The sequence below is a fragment of the Eubalaena glacialis genome, chromosome 1 (assembly GCF_028564815.1).
Source record: "Eubalaena glacialis isolate mEubGla1 chromosome 1, mEubGla1.1.hap2.+ XY, whole genome shotgun sequence".
Classification (NCBI taxonomy): domain Eukaryota; kingdom Metazoa; phylum Chordata; class Mammalia; order Artiodactyla; family Balaenidae; genus Eubalaena; species Eubalaena glacialis.
The window spans coordinates 210,279,179-210,301,871 of NC_083716.1; the positions used below are offsets into that span (position 1 = coordinate 210,279,179).

At 39.3% G+C, this 22,693-nt stretch overlaps 1 protein-coding gene across 1 annotated transcript in view; it reads left to right on the plus strand.

Moving 5' to 3' along the window:
- Window positions 1-19,667, plus strand: part of LOC133091881 (uncharacterized) — a 33,499-nt gene extending 13,832 nt beyond the window's left edge. The window contains 3 exon segments of the mRNA XM_061191061.1: window positions 13,136-13,195; window positions 19,244-19,546; window positions 19,549-19,667. Of these exon segments, the coding sequence (XP_061047044.1) occupies window positions 13,136-13,195; window positions 19,244-19,546; window positions 19,549-19,667 (482 nt within the window).
- The last annotated feature ends 3,026 nt before the right edge of the window (window positions 19,668-22,693 follow it).

Here is a 22,693-nt window from a genome sequence, read left to right on the forward strand (position 1 = left end):
CAACCTCCTCCAGTGGGGAACTGTTTGACTCAGAAAGTCACAGTCTTCCATACGGATCTCTCATCTTCCCATTTGTCAGTGACAGCAGATGTTACAAGGCATCAAACCCTTGCAGGAAGCCGCTGCCCTGTAGCATGGTATGAGAAAGCATGGAGCATTGGGCTTCAGACACTAATTGCCTGACCAACAGCAAATCACTTAGCCTCTTTAAGCATCATTTTCCCCCTCTATTAAAGGGGTATTCCTACCTTCTGGGTTTGTGAGAATTTGAGATAATGTATTCAAAATGCCTGGGATATAATAGTTGGTCAATAAATGGCAGTTATTATTTTATGCATGAGCCTTAGACTAATGTATGTGTGAACATTTAGTTATTAATTAGAAGGTAAATGAAAGCTGGCTGGAGGGAATTGCATTTGACCTTTAGCAAATTATTTCATTTAGATGCACTGATGCAAAACTATCACATCTTATGAAGAAAGACAAAAATAAATCTGGCTGACAAAAGATATTTTAATAAATACTCAATCTCCCACCAACATCACATCACAGTCTACGGTCACCCCACTGTAATTTGTATGCCATTTGGGGAGGCTTTGTGCCTTCCCCTCTCCTGTCAAAGTCAATCACTGGCTGATCGGGGGCCGGATTCAGCTCGTAAAATCTTTTTTGAGTGCCTGCATCTAGTGACTGCTCCAAAAAAAGGTACTCGCGATGCTTTTTCCCTTCAAATAAGCTTGCCACCAAATCAACTTGAGTGTACTGGGGTTGGTAGAGTCTCTCTAAATTATTCCCACACTGAGATCAGTTCAGCTGGTATAAAGTGATGCAGGAGCCTGATGTACCCATCCTTACGTGCCCCACTTTATTGACAGGCAAAGAGAACCTGCCGCAGTCCATATCAAGTATTGATACCTTATAACATGGGGGCAATGTTATGAGATTTACTTTGCTTGCAGAACTATGGTCTGTTACAGGGAGAACAGCATAGCTGTTCCAGCTGACGAGAGAAAGGGAGAAAGAAAAAATGACCAGGGCTTGCTACAGACTGGAAAAAGAAGAGACACAGATGCATCATGACCTTATCTTGGAAATCTAGAGACTAGATTGATGAATGAGAAAAGAAGGAGTGTCCCAGGGAAGGATGAGGATCCATGAAGGCATTTCTGGGGAGGGCAATGCACAAAAGAAGAGGTTGAGAGGGATTAAGAGGCTGGGGCTGCCATTCTTTGAAGAACAGTCAGGGACAAAGAACTGACTGGCAGCCTTGGGGAAGAATGGAGCTAAGGCTACCAAGCTTAAAAAAAAATAGAACTAGAAAAGAAAAGAAAGGGGAGCTGTAAGAGGAATCAATTGCTGATACTATTTGGTTAGAAAAGATTTCAGATCCCATGGCTAAAAGAAAAGAGATTTGTGTTTTTCACGTGCAATTCTCTCATGCTGAATCACATGTAAATGGTGTTATCGGGGCCTCATCTGGAGTGTCTCTGCCTCTCGACCTACCTACCTGGGATGAGGATGTGTTAGAAAGTCCAACCCAGTGAATTCTGCAAAAGGGCTCTGATTAACCTTAGAAAACTCCGACTGTACAAGCAGCCAATATAATAAGCTCGTATGTTGTGACTGATTACGCCCATTACCATTCCTGCATATTTCTGCCTTCTAATGCCCACAGAAGAACGGGAAGGAGAGTTAGGCAAACATTTTTGGGACTGGTTTTATTAAGCTAATATACCAGGCATTGCCCATTTTGCATCCTGAGAAGCCATCAATCGCTTTAAACTTAGCATTTTCATTAGAAATCATCTATTTTAAATAATTATACAGTAAATCTTTGAAGTGGTTTTTATCCCAAGACCTCAAAATACATTACTATTGCTGCTGAATCTCAGCATTTGGTAGATAGTATTACATTAATTTTCTAGATGGTTAAACTAAAGCATCTAACGGTGAAATACAAAATCAGCTATAAAGGTAGGAAAGGAGTTCACAGCACTCTGGGTCAAGCGCTTACCATTCACCTATATAACTATGCTTATTGATACACACTGCTATCCAAATGCACAATTATGATCTAGGGGCAAGTGAAGACTTTGACCGTCCATTTGGAGAGGACATCAGTCATGTTGGTGGCTGCCTGACATGTTTTAGATATGCTTCTTATGTTTGGGGAGCAGCTCACTTTCCTATCTCCCTTGCAGCTGCAGGGAAGACGTGTGACCTGGGCTCTGCCAATCAGATGCACTGGTCGAGCAGCAAGTCTAGTTCCTGGTGCAGACGTTCAGCAGAACAGATTATAGTGTCAAGTGCATGGTGGTGGCAGCACTGGCTTCCCCATCAGACCAGTCTGAAAGCACAGCTGTAGGCGTGTTTCTGGAAGTTTAGCCTCTAGCCTGGTTCTTTTGTCCTCTCAATGATTGTATGAATTCCCCTGTACACTTTTAACAAACCCCTTCCCTGCATGATAAGCCAGACTCAGTTTCTGTCACTTGCAGCTAAAAACCCTGACAAGAATTCCTTTACATCCTATGGAAAATAGAGGTTTGCAGACTTCCTTTGTACTTTTAGATAGGTTGATAACTAATTATTAATTCTTTTTTGAAATTGAATGTCAATTTACTCAATTGATATTTGGTATTTATAAATACCTAATATTTATTGAGCACTGACTAAGTACAAAACTCTGTGCTCAGTATTACAGGAAAGATTTGCTGAATGCCTACTATGTGCTATATATCACACTAAGGGTTAGGGATATGAGAAAAATAAGCAAAAGCAGATATGGCCACTAATCCTCAAGAGTTGACAGTCTACAGGGAAAGGCAGACAATAATTGAGGAATCATACTCAAAACTGTAAAATTGCTACAGTGATAAGTAATGTGAAGGGCTGAGAAAGCATCCCTGAGGGAAGTATATGTTAGCATGAAATATGCCTTTGAAAAGAGCACGCTAGGGTTAGTCAGAAAATGAATGGAAGGGAAGTGAACACAAATGCAGACAGACCAGTTAGGAGGTAGTATTAGTTACTCAGGAGGGAGATAACGGTAGCCTAGACTAGGGTGGTAGGGGTAGAGTTAGAGAAATAAGGACAGACTCAAGAGATATTAAGGTGGTAAGATCAAGAGGACTTAGCAATGGACTGGATATGGGAAATGAGGTAAGGTCATAGATGACTCCAGGTTTCTGACTTGAGCCACTGGGTAGATGGTGGCATCTGTCCCTGGGAGAACACTGGGAGAAAATCAGGTTTCATAGGGACAACATGAGCTCCATCTCACATGTGTTAAATGAGTTGCCTTTAAATGATCCATTAGGTCTGGAGCTCAGAAGAGAAGACTGAGCTGAAGGCATGAAAGAGTCCTTGTGTAATTGAAGTCATTGTAATGAATGGGATTTCTTAGGGAAGAATATAGCCCAAGACCGAAGGGATGGCCTTGGTCCTCATCTTAAGGAGTGTCAAGTATAGGTCTAAAAATTCAGGAAGCCACCCATCAATGGTTAACAAAAGGTAATGATAGTCTGCCTAGAAAACATCAACAAGGTGAAATGCCTTAATCCAAGAAACACATCTAGATTCTCTAGCTACAAACTCCTCTATGACAGGGATCACACACTCAAGGGCCTGGCCAGTCTACTGCTCAGTTACTGGGCCAAGCAGGGGCTGTGGCATATAGTAGAGGAGATGTCCCATCTAAAGTGGGCAGTTGCTTCTAAGCTCAGGCAGGTTATTCCCAGATATGATACCTGTATCCATGAACCTCTGTTGAGTCTCCCACTTTTTAAAATACCTATTGTGTTTTACATTAACTTGAAAGGACCTTGACGGAAACAGTATTTAACCAGATTTCTAGAGTCAGAACCCAATTCTCTGCTTCTGGCTTGGAAACAATCTTCAATTACTGTAAACTATTTTCCCAACTAAAATCCCCTATCTTTCCCTTTCCAAATAGCATTGATAGCCCCAGAAGACTATTCTCCTACCCCAAACACTTTCCCTGGCTATTAATACTGTTCCTAAAACTATTTTCCACTGTCTAACCCTCTACCATAGTTGGTCCTCCCTAAAACCCCCTCTATTATTCAACTCTATCCTGAAGATAAGGGTATCACGGCTATTACAGCCCCATGGTGTGGGATGTAGGGATAACCGAGCAGATGAACAAAGACTAATCATCTCCTGCCACTATAGAACAGCTTGGGATCAGGACCAGGAAGGTAGGCTAGCCCAGATGAAGGGACAGTCTGGAAGCCAATGACAGAAGTGAAGACTACAGAGTTCTGGAGTAATCTTGAAGATGACCTAGGACAGAGGGAAAAAAGAGAAAAACTAGAAAATAATGGGAGACACTAGCTCTCAAGGTTAATTAGTTCTGGCTTCTGATTTTTTATTTATTTTTGCCACTCAGCTCCAGTATATCTACCTGCAGGTCTGGAAGGTATTTTCCATTTATATGCATTCAGATTTTTTTTTTTTTTGCCTTCTCAGTATTCCTTTGCAGTGATACATTGCATGTGCTAATTATAACTGCCAGCTATTGACTAAATCTGATATGTAGCTGAACTGGATTTATTTCTTAGTTTAGTATTACCACACACACACATAATCGCTCACACAAAATCAAAACCTTCCTTTCCCATTCCTACATCTCTAGCCCCAAACCGTAATTATTAAACAAAGAAACATGAAACAAACAGACCATCAATACATGTGTGTAGTAAAGCAACTATTGGGATTTACTCTGCTTCATAATATTCCAGGTGAGTCAACCACACACCTTGCTTTGTGTTGCAGCTCTCAAGGCGAATCTCCTTTGGGAGACATTACACAGCACCTGAAACAGACCACTGTTGGTATTTCCTAAGGTATCTTGGTGTAGGTAAGAGCTTCCTCCCAAATTCCCTTTCCGTCAACATTTGGCAGGACTTCTGTCAACAAAAATTACAACAACCAACACCTAACAGAGTGTCTGGCACACAGTCAATACTCAATACTTTTTTTTAAATCACAAGACAATCAAATGAAAATGAGCCATGTCTAATCTAATAATGAGTGAATATAGTAATGCACTTAGTGCCAAACACATAAGTGCTATATAAGTATTAGCTATTAGTGTTATTATTATTATCTAGAGTCACTGTTGCTTCTTGTTCACATTATGGGAACCCAGAAGGGCCTCTCCCACTTCCTTCTCTCACTCCATGCCTCTTATTTAAATACTATCAAAACTTTCAAATTTAAACCACCCCTCTTTCTCTCCCTCTTCCTCTCCCTCGCCCTCTCACTCTTTCTCTCCCTCCCTCCCTCTCTCTCTCTCTCACACACACACACAGTGAGAGAATGTGGTCTCTCATGCATTGCTGATGGAAGTGTAAGCAGCACAGCTCCCACGGAGGGAAATTTGGACACATCTATCAAAATTACAAATACAAATACTTTTCAACCCAGAAGGTCACACTGGAGAATTTATCCTACAGATTAACTCATACCCACGTGATAAACCATATATAAAATGTTATTCATTTGCAGACTTGTTTGAAATGGCAAAATGGGAATCAAACCAAGTGTCCATCAATAGGGAGCTTATTAAATAAACCTTGGTACAAGCATAGAATCTGAATACTATACAGCAATGAAAAATTTAAAATATAGAAGATTTCCATGTACTTTTATGAGATGATCTCCAGGATATATTGCTAAGTTTAAAAATAATAAGGCAAAGGAGAACAGTGTATAAAACATTCCAGATTTGGCATAAAAGTGAGGGGGGAGGGGATAAGTATATATACTTGTATTTGTTTTACACTAAGAAACTCTGGAAGGGTATGGAGAAAAATAAGAGGGATGATGGTCATGGCAGGGAATGGAGAATTAGGCAGGTAAGGGAGAGAGGAAGCAAGGAATGAAGGGAAAATATTTTACTATAATATTTTTAATTGTCTATTCAAAATAGATATAGATAGATGATAGATAAGTGATAGATACATGGATAGATAGATAAATAGATAGACAGATAGATAGATAGATAGATAGATAGATAGATAGATAGATAGATAGATAGATAGATATAGATAGATAACCCACCCTTCTTTTAAATGAAAAGAAAATCTGGTCTTACGACTATCTAAGGAGTAGATTCACCTGCCAGTACTCTGTAGTTGGAGTTGATGCCCAGGAAGTTCAGCATCTGGAACAGTGTGTCCCCTCTCCTCCAGGCTGCTTCCCCTACCCACTGTGGGATGATGGGGACTTTGAGATGGGTAACTGTGCCTAGAAAGCTGGACACCTGTATTGGTTAACTTAATACAGTCTGCTGTGCTCTGGCCCTGTTCTCACATCTATATATTCCTTCTGGGACATAAGAGTATAAATTAAGAAAAATCTCTAGGGTCACAGACTCAATATTATAACTCTTCATTTCTTTGCTTTCATCAAAAGTTTAAATTCAGACTTTTAATGTGATTTGCAAATAGCTTTGTGTGATATGACATTGGAGGTCAGAGGACTTCTCAATCCATCTGAACATACATAAACACACTGCAGCAAAAATCCATTAAAAGTACAAATAGCTAATCCTTTACATGGGGTGAATAAATCATTCACCTCCAGGCTCTCCCGCCATAAATCAGTTGTGCCGTTATCAGATGCCAACACTAGAATAGGAAAGCAAAGCAGCTGTATTAAACTTTGACAATTAAAAAAAAAAAAGAATGGGTAAAGTGGAGATGAACCATTTGTTTTCTTTCCAGGTAGTTGTCTAAACAGACTATGTAATGAACAAGCTGGGGAGAAACCATTGACTTAATGCTCTTCTGATGAAAACCTTTCCTGATTTTTCACCTCAGGTAAAGGATGGATCTGATTCACACTTTAAGGGCTCCAGTAGTGGCACATGCCAACAATCTGATGTGACTCAGGCACCTACACAGGCTCATCCCTGCTCCAGTGAGAGACCCACTGGCAACTTGGCTCCCTCAAGCTCGGCTGGCGGAGGAAGGGAAGGCTCAGGGACAGAATAATGCAGGACTCATTCTACACCAAAAAGGCCTAAGGAAGAGAGGTGCTCCCATACCTCCTGTAGTCAGGAAAAGTCAGGAAGGCTATGGAAGAGCTTTAAGGATGAAGAGGACCCAGGCAGGAAACTAGGCTCAAGTCAAGCCAGCCACTTCCATGCAGATGACCCCTTACAGCAAGACTTCTTAAAATTCAGTTAACAAATGTTTACACGGGGCTTGCTTTGTGCCAGGCACAGTTCTAAGTGCTTCAGACATCAACTCCGTAAATCCTCACCACATCCCCTTGAGGTAGGTTCTATTGTTAGCTCCATTTTACTGGGGAGGAGATTAAGGTGCAACATAATGGAGAAACCTGCCCAGTTTTATTCAGCTGTGGAAGAGGAAGCCCAAGGAAAACAAGTGACTAGAGATATGAACCTTAAGGTTAACAGAGCCTCCCTGATAATTATCATTAGCAATTCCACTCCAAGGTATATACCCAAAATAGTTGAAAACAATTGTTCAGACAAAACCTGGACACAAATGTGAAGAGCAGCACTATTCACAATAGCTAAAAGGTAGAAACAATCCAAATGTCTATCAGCTGGATAACAAAATATGGTATTTCCATATAATGTAATATTATTCAGCCATACAAAAGAATGAGATGCTACATGTCACAGCATAGATGAATCTGAAAACCATTATGCTAAGGGCACATAGTGTGTAATCCCATTTACATGAAACATCCAGAAGAGGCAAATCCATAGAGATAGAAAGCAGATCCATGGTTCGCAGGGCCTGGGGAGAGGGAGGAAATGGGAAGTGATGGCTTAATGGGTTTGGGGGTGTCCTTTTGGAGTGATGAAAATGCTGGAACTAGGTAGTGGCGATGGTTGCATAACATTGTGAAGGTACTAAATGATACTGAATTACATACTTTAAGATGGTTAAAATGTTGAATCTTAGGTGACTTTTACCTAAAAAAAAACACCTCAGTGGTTTTATAAAATAATTATTTCTTCTCAGTCACGTATCTGTGGGTCATCTGGGGGTAAGGTGATCTAGTGTGAGCTAGGTGGGGCTTGTTTCTGGGCTACAGGTTGGATCCAGGTCACCTCACATGTCTCTCCTCCTCTCACCAGTAGGCTGGACAGGGCATATTCTCCTCACAGTGACAGCAGAAGCACCAGAGGGCACCCCAACACTCAGACACATTTAAATGGCTTGCATCCCCTTGGCCAAAACAAGTCACATGGCTGAACTCAAAAACAAAGGGCAGGGAAGCGAACTCCACTACTGGGGAAAGGAACTATTGACACAAAGATGAGTGACAACATGGATGAACCTGGAAGACATTATGCTAAGTGAAATAAGCCAGACACGGAAGACAAATACTATATGATCTCACTTAGATGTGGAATCTACAAAAGTCAAACTCATAGAATCAGAGAATAGAATGATGGTTGCCAGGGGCTGAGGGATGAAGGAAATGGGGAGATGCTGGTCAAAGTGTACAAGCCTTTGGTTATCAGATGAATAAGTTCTGGGAGTCTAATGTACAGCCTGGTGATTACAGTTAATAATGCCATCTTGTATTCACTAAAAGAGTAAATCTTAAGTGTTCTTACCACAAAATAAAAGGTAACTATGTGAGATGATGAATGTGTGAATTAACTTGATTGTGGAAATCATTTCATAATAAATGTGTATATTAAATCATCACATTGTACACCTTTAAAAGTCACATTGTACACCTTTAAAAGTCACATTGTACATCCTAAATATATACAATTTTGATTTGTTAATTATACCTCAATAAAGCTGGAAATAAAAAAATAAGAATGATTTTTTAAAAGTTGAATGGTAAAACACAAAGATAAAGAAAGGAGTAAGGAATTGGGAACTTGAATGCAATCTACCTCAGCTTTTTCCCTACACAGTTGACCTCTTCACTCTTTACTCCTAAATGGCAAGAATTCCTCCATATCTTCTCCACCAGCTTTCATGATTTTTTAGAGCAAAGGGCCTCCTTCTAAGGAATGTGACCCATTTTCACTCAAGGTACTCTTATTAAATTGTACAAAGCACAGATCAAAGTGAGTGTTTATAATTCAGCTGGGCTCTTCTAATGTTTAGCAGATGGAATGGATGAGTTCCAAAGCAGTTATAGGAGCCTTGGTATCAGATAGCACATTTTCAGGTGTGTAGATCTCCCCACCATACTTAATGGCAGATTTAAAATCCCACCATCAGTCAAGGGGAAGAGAGAGGACATGGAGGATTGTGTAGGAATTTCATGGGCCAGTCCTAGAAGCAGCAAACAACACTTCTACCTACATTCTATGGGCCAGAATTCAGTCATATGGTTGCAAATTTTATAGGTGCAAAGGAGACTGGGAAATGCAATCCAGCTGTATGCCTAAGAGGAGGAGAGAACTGGTAAAGTGAATAGTTAGCTAGTCTCTGCCATATTCTACATTAAGCTGTCTTTATTTGAATGTCAAACCACCTAAAGTTGGCTTCAGAAAAGTGCTAATCTCTTGTTTGTGGGAGTTTAGAGGACCACGTCTCCAAGGCTGGAGGAATAAAGGAAAGTCTGGCACCAGGTTTGAGGACATTGAGTAGCTAGAGAAGTAGGGACCACAGTAGCATGAACAAAACTCGGCTCAAAGAAATGTAAAACTGTACCAGAACTTGAAGAAAAAGCATGTGCGGCACCAATGACCTTCAAGATTCCAATGCCTGGAATTCAAACAAGAAAACTAAGTGAGTTCTTAGAGGCAAATACCATCCAAGGACAAAAGCCTTGACTTCATTTCACTCAAGTCTGCCCTGGGGAAGCAAGACTTCCGTATATGTTACAGATTTCACCATTCCATTAATGGCTTGCTCCCTAGACTTATACTGTCGCCCTAAATAAATTGAAGCTTGAACAAGCAATGTAATCAAAATGATTTGGACACAAAAGTCTTTCTTCTCTTTCTTTCCCACTCCTTTTGCCCACCTCCCCCCTCACAAGAGCTGACCTGAAGGAAGTAAAGGAAAAGCTAGGCTGAGGATGTTGTTAACACCTCCAAGGCCAATGAAAGACAAAATGAATTCAAAAATTATACTTCCAAAGTACTCATCATGCTTCCCCAGGCTGGCAAGTTCCTTCTTTCTAGACAATGACCCAGCCTTCCCCACTGAAATTTCAAGCCGGTTGCTATTTCCACCTCTCTCAACTGGAGGCTTTATTATCTTAAGGTGAGAAAAGTTTCTTCAGCAGAAGTCTGCCTGGGAGAGAAATCGGAGTGATTTAAGCAGTGCTGATGTGTACTGGAGATGGAAGAGAATCCCCAGCTGCCACAACAGAAAAAAAATGTAAGCTCAGATGCAATTATTAAGGTAGGTTGGATATCTGTTCAGCCAACCCTCTTTTTTTTTTTTTTTTTAATTCTCAGATACTATTGTGATGAAAGCCACCACAAGTTCTCAGCAAATCACAGCTTCGAAGGAAAATGTCAATCCCTATCAAACCCCAGTGAATTGTTACAGCTGATGGAAATCTAAATTCATCAGTTGCTTTCCCCATTTCCCCCTCCATCCGCTCCAACCACCTGCCTCCTCCTCCAACTCACCGAAGAGTGCAGGAACAGAGATGCAAATCAACGCCTTCGGGACATCCCATCAGACAATGGGAAGGTCTAAAGAAAGTTTAAAGCAGAAAGGGAACGAAATTTATAGACTTAGCATTAAAATCTTAAAGGACCTCAGGAACAGCAATGAATCTGATGTTAGGAAAGGCAGGAGCTGCCAGAGGCCATGGCAGGAAGGCCTGACATGGGCCATAAATCTAAGCTTAGGAGCAGAAAAAAAATAGGCTTCTTTTCAGGCTGAGGCAGAATGATGCAAAGATTCCAACCTGGACTTGAAAAGAGGCAAGGCCACAGAGGCATGATGGGGGAAGAAGCGGACCGGGGACTGCAAATAAGGAACGAAAAGAGCAGCAGATTGTGTGGGTGGGAGCGGAGAGCCAGCTCGGGCCTGCAGAGGCCGGCAACAAACACACCAGCAACATACATTTGGCTGTGGGGAGAGCTTGAAACTGATCCCCAAAGAAACAGAAAAGCTGTGGTTGCTCCTTGTTGCATCTATGAGATGGAATGCAAACTAACCTTGTAAGCGACCAGAATCAACACGAAAAGCCAGGCAGCTGGGGGCAAAACAAGGTTGTGGAGGGGTCAGAAGATTGGGGGTGGGAGGGTCGGAAGATTGGGGGTGGGAGGGTCGGAAGATTGGGGGTGGGAGGGTCGGAAGATTGGAGGTGGGAGGGTCGGAAGATTGGGGGTGGGAGGGTCGGAAGATTGGGGGTGGGAGGGTCGGAAGATTGGGGGTGGGGAGCTTGGGAAAGGCAGCAGTATCCAATGGTTATGACACAAGCTGGGCAGCCAAGAACTCCCAGGGTTGTAGTGAATTTTCATTCACTCATTCTATGTATTTTTGGGTTTTGTTTTTGTTTCTTTCCATTATGCCCTCTGGGGCCCAAATATACTACATTAAGACACTAATTAAAATACATAAAACCATTGCAACTGAAAATAACATACCATGAATTATTACGAAAATGCCAAGCTCAAGTGGCCTTCCCCCTGGGACAGGCTTCACTGGAAACACAAAGTTGGCACCACTTTGATTGCCAGGGCTGACACCAGCTTCACCCATTTCCTAGGGTGAGGCATTCTTTTCTCTGCCTCAGTTTCCCCCAGAGGAAAAGAAGTAAGCAGATCTCTTTCACAGTTCACAATCAGCAGGAAAGGACTGATTGAATTAATATCTTCACAGTACATTTCAAACCTTTGAAACTAAGTTATTGCTAATGTTAAATAAATATATACCCAACTCACTTATGTAATGTAACTCTTTCAGTGTTTTAAAATATAAAAATCAATATAGCTTTTCCATGTCTTACCTCCCTCTCCACTCCATTTACTTTCTATATTCTGCATTTCTTCTCTTTGGCTTTCCTAATGGCTTTCCCCTACTTATCAAATTTCTGTCCACTTTTCTTTCCTAGTGTCCATCATCTCTCTCTTTTCTGCCATTCGACTCTCCTCAATTTCTCACTTCTCCTATTTGTCTTGGAAACTAGAGTGCACCTCATATGCAATGTCATTTCATAGGTGAGTACATATGGTCATTAATATTCATTAGTTTTCTTTATCTCTAGTAAAAATAGAATAAAACATGCTACCTTTCCATGTGTCAGACTAGTTGATTACCAGAATATATATTTAAAGTATAAAACTCTCCTTCTAGAGAGAACCTAGAGGTCAGAAAGCTCTGGGTGGTTGGTGCTTTCCTTGGACCAACCAAGGAAAAGGGAAATCAGCAAAGTTAAGAGATAATCTTGGGGGAGAAATATAAGCCTCAAAGTGATCAGCATAACTATAGCCTTCAGCAGTGAATTCACCTAAGTGATGATCATCTTTTCACATCCTAGACTCACCAGCAGATCAAAGGGATTTCTGCAAAAAGTTAAGAATCTTAGACTCTAGAACCTAACCTGCAGTGTTTCATGTTGCCTGTAAAAAGTCAATGTGGATCAGGAAAAAAACTGGCTGTTATGACTCACACCCCGCATGTACTATGTTAAAACCCAGAAACAAGCCAAAATGACTGTGTAAAAGATAAAGGCTGTGTAAAGAGTAAAAAAATAAAATAAAGAGATGGAAAAGTAAACACCATCACAGATGTAAGGATATTCAGATATTTAGGACCTCCCATAAGAAATAACTTCTTTTTTTCCTTAAGTCAATGGAGCCATAAGTAAATGAACTTAATCTGACTTCTAACTAGCTCATTTGGTGAAAAGCTAGTGAACTAGAAGTTTATTTGCAGAACTGGGATCTTTCAGCAGCTCAATAACAGGCTTCCTGTTTGACTTTGGGCAAGTTATTCAACTACTTGATATCTGAAGTTACTCATCTGTAACACGAGTAAAACAATATGATAGCCATGTTATTTTTGGCTCTTGGGCTGCTCCCAACCTTGAATGTGTAACTGAATCTCACAGAGGAATTTCACAAAATTAATGAATATCTACAAATGCTGAAGGGCCTCAGGTCAATGTTGACTTCATGGAGTTATAATTATAGAGTATCTGTTAATAGCCCTGGTGCCACCACCCTCTCTCCTAATCATTACTGTTTCTGTCTGGTGTGTCCCTTCTGTTTAAGAATCCATCTGTCCCTCCCCTCCTAGAAGACTTTCTCTCCATTCCACCATCCATCTGAGCCGTTACCACGTCTTTCCTCTAGAATGCATAAGAGACTTTGTTGACCTTGACTTGCCTCTGCTTCCTCCCTCTGTAACACCTTATAAGCTGGCTTCTGTCCATCACTCTATATGGTTTTCTTTGTGTCAAACTCAATAGTTCCCCGATGTACAAATTCTTCTACAAAGGTGTGTTCTTCTCACCACTTTTTCTGGTGCTGTGAAGGTTGATGTCTAGACTTCAGAGATGCTTCCATGTAGTAGATCACCTCCAACCTTTCCGATGACTCCTTGGCAAATTCTTATTTCTCTTCCTGCCCAACGATCATCCTTTCTAATTCTTTCTAATAAGTGGCTCACCTAATCATGTACTTTTTCTATTAACTGTCTGTATAATCTCCAGCTTCTGTTCTTTATCTCTTTTAGATCTTTAGCATGAATTCTGTTGAAGATACATGTGTCACACTTATCCATTGTCACAATAGTAATGCATAACAAACCACCTTAAAACTTAGTGGTCTAGAGGGGAGACCTTCAAGATGACAGAGGAGTAAGACAGGGAGATCACCTTCCTCCCCACAAATACCTCAGAAATACATCTACATGTGGAACAGCTTCTACAGAACACCTGCTGAACGCTGGCAGAAGACCTCAGACTTCCCAAAAGATATATATATTTTTTCCTTTTTCTCTTTTTGTGAGTGTGTATGTGTATGCTTCTTGGTGTGATTTTGTCTGTACAGCTTTGCTTTTACCATTTGTCCTAGGGTCCTGTCTGTTTGTTTGTGGGGTTTTTTTAGTATAGTTTTTAGCACTTGTTATCATTGGTGGATTTGTTTTTTGGTTTGGTTGCTCTCTTCTTTCTTTCTTTTTTCTAATTTTTAATTTTTTATTTTTAATAATTTTTTTATTTTTTATTTTAATAACTTTATTTCTTTTTATTTTATTTCTTTTTATTTTATTTTTTCTTTCTCTCTTTCTTTTTTTCTCCCTTTTCTTCTGAGCCGTGTAGCTGACAGGGTCTTGGTGCTCCGGCTGGGTGTCAGGCCTGTGCCTCTGAGGTGGGAGAGTCAAGTTCAGGACATTGATCCACCAGAGAGCTCCCGGTTCCACATAATATCAAACTGAGAAAGCTCTCCCAGAGATCTCCATCTCAACGCTAAGACCCAGCTCCACTCAATGAAGAGCAAGCTACAGTGCTGGACACCCTATGCCAAACAACTAGCAAGACAGGAACGCAGCCCCATCCATTAGCAGAGAGGCTGCCTAAAATCATAATAAGGTCACAGACACACCAAAATACACCACCAGATGCGGTCCTGCCCACCAGAAATACAAGATCCACCCTCATCCACCAGAACACAGGCACTAGTCCCCTCCACCAGTAAACCTACACAATCCACTGAACCAGCCTTAGCCACTGGGGGCAGACACCAAAAACAATGGGAACTACGAACGTGCAGCCTGTGAAAAGCAGACCCCAAACACAGTAAGTTAAGCAAAATGAGAAGACAGAGAAACACACAGCAGATGAAGGAGCAAAGTAAAAACGCATCAGACTAAACAAATGAAGAGGAAATAGGCAGTCTACCTGAATAAGAATTCAGAGCAATGATAATAAAGATGATCCAAAATCTTAGAAACAGAATGGAGAAAATACAAGAAACATTTAACAAAGACCTAGAAGAACTAAAAAGCAAACAAACAATGATGAACAACACAATAAATGAAATTAAAAATTCTCTAGAAGGAATCAATAGCAGCATAACTGAGACAGAAGAACAGATAAGTGACCTGGAAGATAAAATGATGGAAATAACTACTGCAGAGAAGAATAAAGAAAAAAGAATGAAAAGAATTGAGTACAGTCTCAGAGACATCTGGGACAACATTAAACACACAAACATTCGAATTATAGGGGTCCTAGAAGAGGAATAGAAAAAGAAAAGGACTGAGAAAATATTTGAAGAGATTATAGTGGAAAACTTCCCTGATATGGGAAAGGAAATAGTAAATTAAGTCCAGGAAGTGCAAAGAGTCCCATACAGGATAAATCCAAGGAGAAACATGCCAAGACACATATTAATCAAACTATCAAAAATTAAATACAAAGAAAAAATATTAAAAGCAGCAAGGGAAAAACAACAAATAACATACAAGGGAATCCCCGTAAGGTTAACAGCTGATCTTTCAGCAGAAACTCTGCAAGCCAGAAGAGAGTGGCAAGACATATTTAAAGTGATGAATGGGGAAAACCTAACACCATGATTACTTTCCCCAGCAAGGATCTCCTTCAGATTCGATGGTGAAATTAAAATCTTTACAAACAAGTAAAAGCTAAGAGAATTCAGCACCACCAAACCAGCTTTACAACAAATGCTAAAGGAACTTCTCTAGGCAAGAAACACAAGAGAAGGAAAACACCTACAATAACAAACCCAAAACAATTAAGAAAATGGGAATAGGAACATACATATTGATAATTACCTTAAATGTAAATAGATTAAATGCTCCCACCAAAAGACATAGACTGGCTGACTGGATACAAAAACAAGACCCATATATATGCTGTCTACAAGAGACCCACTTCAGACCTAGGGACACATACAGACTGAAAGTGAGGGGATGGAAAAAGATATTCCATACAAACGGAAAACAAAAGAAAGCTGGAGTAGCAATTCTCATATCAGACAAAACAGACTTTAAAATAAAGTCTATTACAAGAGACAAAGAAGGACACTACATAATGATCAAGGGATCAATCCAAGAAGAAGATATAACAATTGTAAATATTTATGCACCCAACATAGGAGCACCTCGATACATAAGGCAAATACTAACAACCATAAAAGGGAAAATCGACAGTGACACAATCATAGTAGGGGACTTTAACACCCCACTTTCACCAATGGACAGATCATCCAAAATGAAAATAAATAAGGAAACACAAGCTTTAAATGATACATTAAACAAGATGGACTTAATTGATATTTATGGGACATTCCATCCTAAAACAACAGAATACACTTTCTTCTCAAGTGCTCATGGAACATTCTCCAGGATAGATCATATCTTGGGTCACAAATCAAGCCTTGGTAAATTTAAGAAAATTGAAATCATATCAAGTATCTTTTCCGACCACAACACTATGAGACTAGATATCAATTACAGGAAAAAATCTGTTAAAAATACAAACACATGGAGGCTAAACAATATGTTGCTTAATAACCAAGAGATCACTAAAGAAATCAAAGGGGAAATCAAAAAATACCTAGAAACAAGTGACAGTGAAAACACCACCACCAAAACCTATGGGATGCAACAAAAGCAGTTCTAAGAGGGAAGTTTATAGCAATATAATCCTACCTCAAGAAACAAGAAACAACTCAAATAAACAACCTAACCTTACACCTAAAGCAATTAGAGAAAGAGGAACAAAAAAAACCAAAAGTTACCAGAAGGAAAGAAATCATAAATATCAGATCAGAAATAAATGAAAAAGAAATAAAGGAAACAATAGCAAAGATCAATAAAACTAAAAGCTGGTTCTTTGAGAAGATAAATAAAATTCATAAACCATTAGCCAGACTCATCAAGAAAAAAAGGGAGAAGACTCAAATCAATAGAATTAGACATGAAAAAGGAGAAGTAACAACTGACGCTGCAGAAATACAAAGGATCATGACAGGTTACTACAAGCAACTATATGCCAATAAAATGGACAACCTGGAAGAAATGGACAAATTCTAAGAGAAGCACAACCTTCCAAGACTGAACCAGGAAGAAATAGAAAATATAAACAGACCAATCACAAGCACTGAAATTGAAACTGTGATTAAAAATCTTCCAACAAACAAAAGCCCAGGACCAGATGGCTTCACAGGCGAATTCTATCAAACATTTAGAGAAGAGCTAACACCTATCCTTCTCAAACTCTTCCAAAATATAGCAGAGGGAGGAACACTCCCAAACTCATTCTACGAGGCCACCATCACCCTGATACCAAAACCAGACAAAGATGTCACAAAGAAAGAAAACTACAGGCCAATATCACTGATGGACATAGATGCAAACATCCTCAATAAAATGCTAGCAAACAGAATCCAACAGCACATTAAAAGGATCATACACCATGATCAAGTGGGGTTTATCCCAGGAATGCAAGGATTCTTCAATATACGCAAATCAATCAATGTGATAAAACATATTAACAGATTGAAGGAGAAAACCATATGGTCATCTCAATAGGTGCAGAAAAAGCTTTCAGCATAATTCAACACCCATTTATGATAAAAACCCTCCAGAAAGTAGGCATAGAGGGAACTTACCTCAACATAATAAAGGCCATATATGACAAACCCACAGCCAACATCGTTCTCAATGTGGAAAAACTGAAACCATTTCTTCTAAGATTAGGAACAAGACAAAGTTGTCCACTCTCACCACTATTATTCAACGTAGTTTTGGAAGTTTTAGCTATGGCAATCAGAGAAGAAAAAGAAATAAAAGGAATCCAAATTGGAAAAGAAGAAGTATATCTGTCACTGTTTGCAGATGACATGGTACTATACATAGAGAATCCTAAAGATGCTCCCAGAAAGCTACTAGACCTAATCAATGAATCTGGTAAAGTAGCAGGATACAAAATTAATGCACAGAAATCTCTTGCATTCCTATACACTGACGAAAACTCTGAAAGAGAAATTAAGGAAACACTCCCATTTACCATTGCAACAAAAAGAATAAAATACCTAAGAATAAACCTACCTAGGGAGACAAAAGACCTGTAGGCAGAAAACTATAATACACTGATGAAAGAAATTAAAGATGATACCAACAGATGGAGAGATATACCATGTTTTTGGATTGGAAGAATCAACACTGTGAAAATGACTATACTACCCAAAGCAATCTACAGATTCAATGCAATCCCTATTAAACCACCAATGACATTTTTCACAGAACTAGAACAAAAAATTTCACAATTTGTATGGAAACACAAAAGACCCCAAATAGCCAAAGCAATCTTGAGAAAGAAAAAACAGAACTGGAGGAATCAGGCTCCCTGACTTCAGACTATACTACAAAGCTACAGTAATCAAGACAGTATGGTACTAGCACAAAAACAGAAATATAGATCAATGGAACAGGATAGAAAGCGCAGAGATAAACCCACGCACATATGGCCACCTTATCTTTGATAAAGGAGGCAAGAATATACAATGGAGAAAAGACAGCCTTTTTAACAAGTGGTGCTGGGAACACTGGACAGCTACATGTAAAAGAATGAAATTAGAACACTCCCTAACACCATACACAAAAATAAACTCAAAATGGATTAAAGACCTAAATGTAAGGCCAGACACTATCAAACTCTTAGAGGAAAACATAGGCAGAACACTCTATGACATAAATCACAGCAAGATCCTTTTTGACCCACCTCCTAGAGAAATGGAAATAAAAACAAATGGGACCTAATGAAACTTAAAAGCTTTTGCACAGCAAAGGAAACCATTAACAAGACGAAAAGACAACCCTCAGAATGGGAGAAAATATTTGCAAATGAAGCGACTGACAAAGGATTAATCTCCAAAATTTACAAGCAGCTCATGCTGCTCAATATCAGAAAAACAGGGGGTGGTGGTGTGATGAATTCAGTGATTGGGATTGACATGTATACACTGATGTGTATAAAGTTGATGACTAATAAAAACCTGTTGTATAAAAAAATAAATAAAATAAAATTCAAAAATTCAAAAAAAGAAGTTATATTATCCAAAAAAAAAAAAAAAAAAAAAAAATATATATATATATATATATATATATATATATATATATATCTCAAAAAAACAAACAACCCAATCTAAAAATGGGCAGAAGACCTAAATAGACATTTCTCCAAAGAAGATATACAGATTGCCAACAAACACATGAAAGGATGCTCAACATCACTAATCATTAGAGAAATGCAAATCAAAACTACAATGAGGGTGGTAGAGGTGTAGAATTGGTGGGGTGGGATGAACCACGCTCCTGGTGGAAGCAGAGGAGCCGAGCGGGAACCATCACCAGTACAGTGGTAGCAGTTGGACTGACCATTGCTGCTGCAGGATTTGCAGCCCGTTACGCTTTGCAAGACCTGAAGCATATGGAGCCTCAAGTAAAACAAGTTTTTCAAAGTCTACCAAAATCTGCCTTCAGTGGTGGCTATTACAGAGGTGGGTTTGAACCCAAAATGACAAAACGGGAAGCAGCATTAATACTAGGTGTAAGCCCTACTGCCAATAAGGGAAAAATAGATACGCTCATTGACGAATTATGCTTTTAAATCACCCAGACAAGGGAGGATCTCATTATATAGCAGCCAAAATCAATGAAGTTAAAGATTTACTAGAAGGTCAAGCTAAAAAATGAAGTAAATGTATGATTAATTTTAAGTTCTTACTCATTTATGTATATGAGTACCAGCTTTTTATAATAAAATGCCTCAAAGCTACACATTTTAAAAATTGGCATAAGCTAAATCACAGCCTTCAAAGCCTTGAGGATTTAAAATCAGATTATAGAATATTTGTAGGTTAATACTCAATAATTATGGATAAATGCATGCCATTTGAAGTGTTGTTCATTAAAAAAAAAAAAACTACAATGAGGTATCACCTCACACCAGTCAGAATAGCCATTATCAAAAAATCTACAAACAATAAATGCTGGAGAGGGTGTGGAGTAAAGGGAACCCTCTTGCATTATTGGTGGGAATGTAAATTGATACAGCCACTATGGAGAACAGTATGGAGGTTCCTTAGAAAACTAAAAATAGAACAACCATATGACGCAGCAATCCCACTACTGGGCATATACCCTGAGAAAACCATAATTCAAAGAGAGTCATGTACCACAATGTTCACTGCAGCTCTATTTACAATAGCCAGGACATGGAAGCAACCTAAGTGTCCATAGATAGATGAATGGATAAGGAAATTGTGGCACATATATACAATGGAATAGTACTCAGCCATAAAAAGAAACGAAATTGAGTTATTTGTAGTGAGGTGGATGGACCTAGAGTCTGTCATACAGAGTGAAGTAAGTCAGAAAGAGAAAAACAAATACCGTATGCTAACACATATATATGGAATCTAAGAGAAAAAAAAAGGTTCTGAAGAACCTAGGGGCAGGACAGGAGTAAAGACGCAGAGGTAGAGAATGGACTTGAGGACACGGGGAGTGGGAAGGGTAAGCTGGGACGAAGTGAGAGAGTGGCATGGACATATACACACTACCAAATGTAAAATAGATAGCTAGTGGGAAGCAGTCGCATAGCACAGGGAGATCAGCTCAGTGCTTTGTGACCACCTAGAGGGGTCGGATAGGGAGAGTGGGAGGGAGACGCAAGAGGGAGGAGATATGGGGATATATGTATATGTATAGCTGATTCACTTTGTTATAAAGCAGAAACTAACACACCATTGTAAAGCACTTATACTCCAATAAAGATGTTTAAAAAAAATCTATATAAAAAAAAAGTAGTGATCTAAAATACTAACCAATTTTTATTGCTTGTGAGTATATGAGTGCTCTGAGTAGTTTTGTGATGTGGCCTGACTTGATTGATCTCAGTTAGGTGTGTTCATACATCTGCCATCTTCCCAATCATTCTACCACAACACCTCAGCATAAATGTCCTGCTGTCAGATAAGGCCAAGCAAAGAAAAAGATAATCTTTTTGCCTGGTCTTTTGGGCAACACTGTCATAATTCCAAGACCCTAAGCTCCCTACACTTTAGAAATTTAAAATCATCATTCAGCCTATCTCAAAATTTCAGCATTATCTCAATTTTTGTTTTCTCCTCATCACATCCTGCCCAGGCTCTTGGAATCGTTTCTTTACAAACCTCCACATTTCCAGGGATCCATCATCCCTACATTACCCTCCTGTGAGAGTCACTTTGACCCTCTTAGTCTCTTGTAAAAATCTCTGCTCTTGCTCCTGGCCCTCCACAAACATTTGCATATATATGCACAGGTTGGGGTACCACATCTTAAAGTTAGAAGGAAAAGGGAATCAATAGCAGAATGTTTTAAAAAATGAAAAATAAACAAAAAAATAAAAATTAAATTAAATGACACAGTAGTTGAAATCCATTTTATCTATTTCTTCCAATTGAGCCAAATCCTGGAAAACTCTGAAAATGACATATTTACCATCTTCAATCCATTCACTCATGCTGTATATCCATTGCTGACTACTTATAATAAACATACATGATTGTTGGAAAACTCATAAATCCAGACCTTGTTGATATGGCTACTGTCAAAATTAATCATCTCTTCTCAAGCAACATAGTTTTCCCTTTGTTAACTTCATTAGAGCCCTTGAGTAAAATAAAATGTGCGTGGATTTTCAAAAGTATGTCTGGAAATTATAACAAGACCCAAAGTCAGTCAGTAATTTCTGGATCTAAAGCCTGTAGTTGAGGTATAATGTCCTATTTGGCTAAAAAAGGAACCATTTTTCATGAATTTGCTCACATTTATTTTCAACCCTTGCTTGCTGTTTTGCCAAAAATGGCTGCATCTCTAACCTTATCTCTTTTTAAGCCCATTTCTAGAAGGCAAGGGCTTAGTCCTCACCACACTTCTCTTCTCCAAGCTTCCCCACAATGCGTGGCATGTAGTTGGAACTTAATAGGTATTTACTCTTTATAATGATAGTGTGGAGCTCATTTCAAACAGACCACCCCTTTGTCAGTGGACTTCACAAAAGCAGAAGCTTATAATAGGAAAGTGTGGTCTTTTGAACATCTGGAATAAATGCCAAGACACTGGTCTAAACACTCTTCTCTGGAGATTCAGATTTGTCTTTCTTTTAAGTTTGTATGTGTGTGGTTATAGCTATTGTTCTTGAAAAACCAATGTCTGGTGCTTTTTCTTTGGATTTGTTTATACTCATAGCCTTAAACTAAATTTAAGACCTTAACAGCTGCCCCCTATTCTTTTTTTGAAACTTCAATTCCCTTTACACTTTAAACTTCTTCACCCTGTGTCTTTTAGAGCTTCATCTTCCAGGTCTCAGGGCCAACACTGAAGATCCTTGGAGGGAAGACCCCTCACCCCACTGATTTTATTTAGCATAAGACTAGCTCTTTTCCCTCTTTGTTTTCCATGGCTCAGTCATTCTAAACCATCATATGTCATCATAAACACTGTTTCCATCTATATACTTTCAGGTACCCTGTGCCCACTCTTGGGGGACCACTCAATCCTCTTTGGTTTTCTTCAGTTACTGAATCCGGCCATTGATATCTAGTTTTCTCTCCTGTTGTCAGTATGAAGACAATCAGACCAGAGAATCATATTAACCAAACAAGAGGGTAGCACCAGGGTTAAAAAGGGCTAAAGTTCTCAGGTTGGTTTCCTTTTATATCTCCCCATTCATA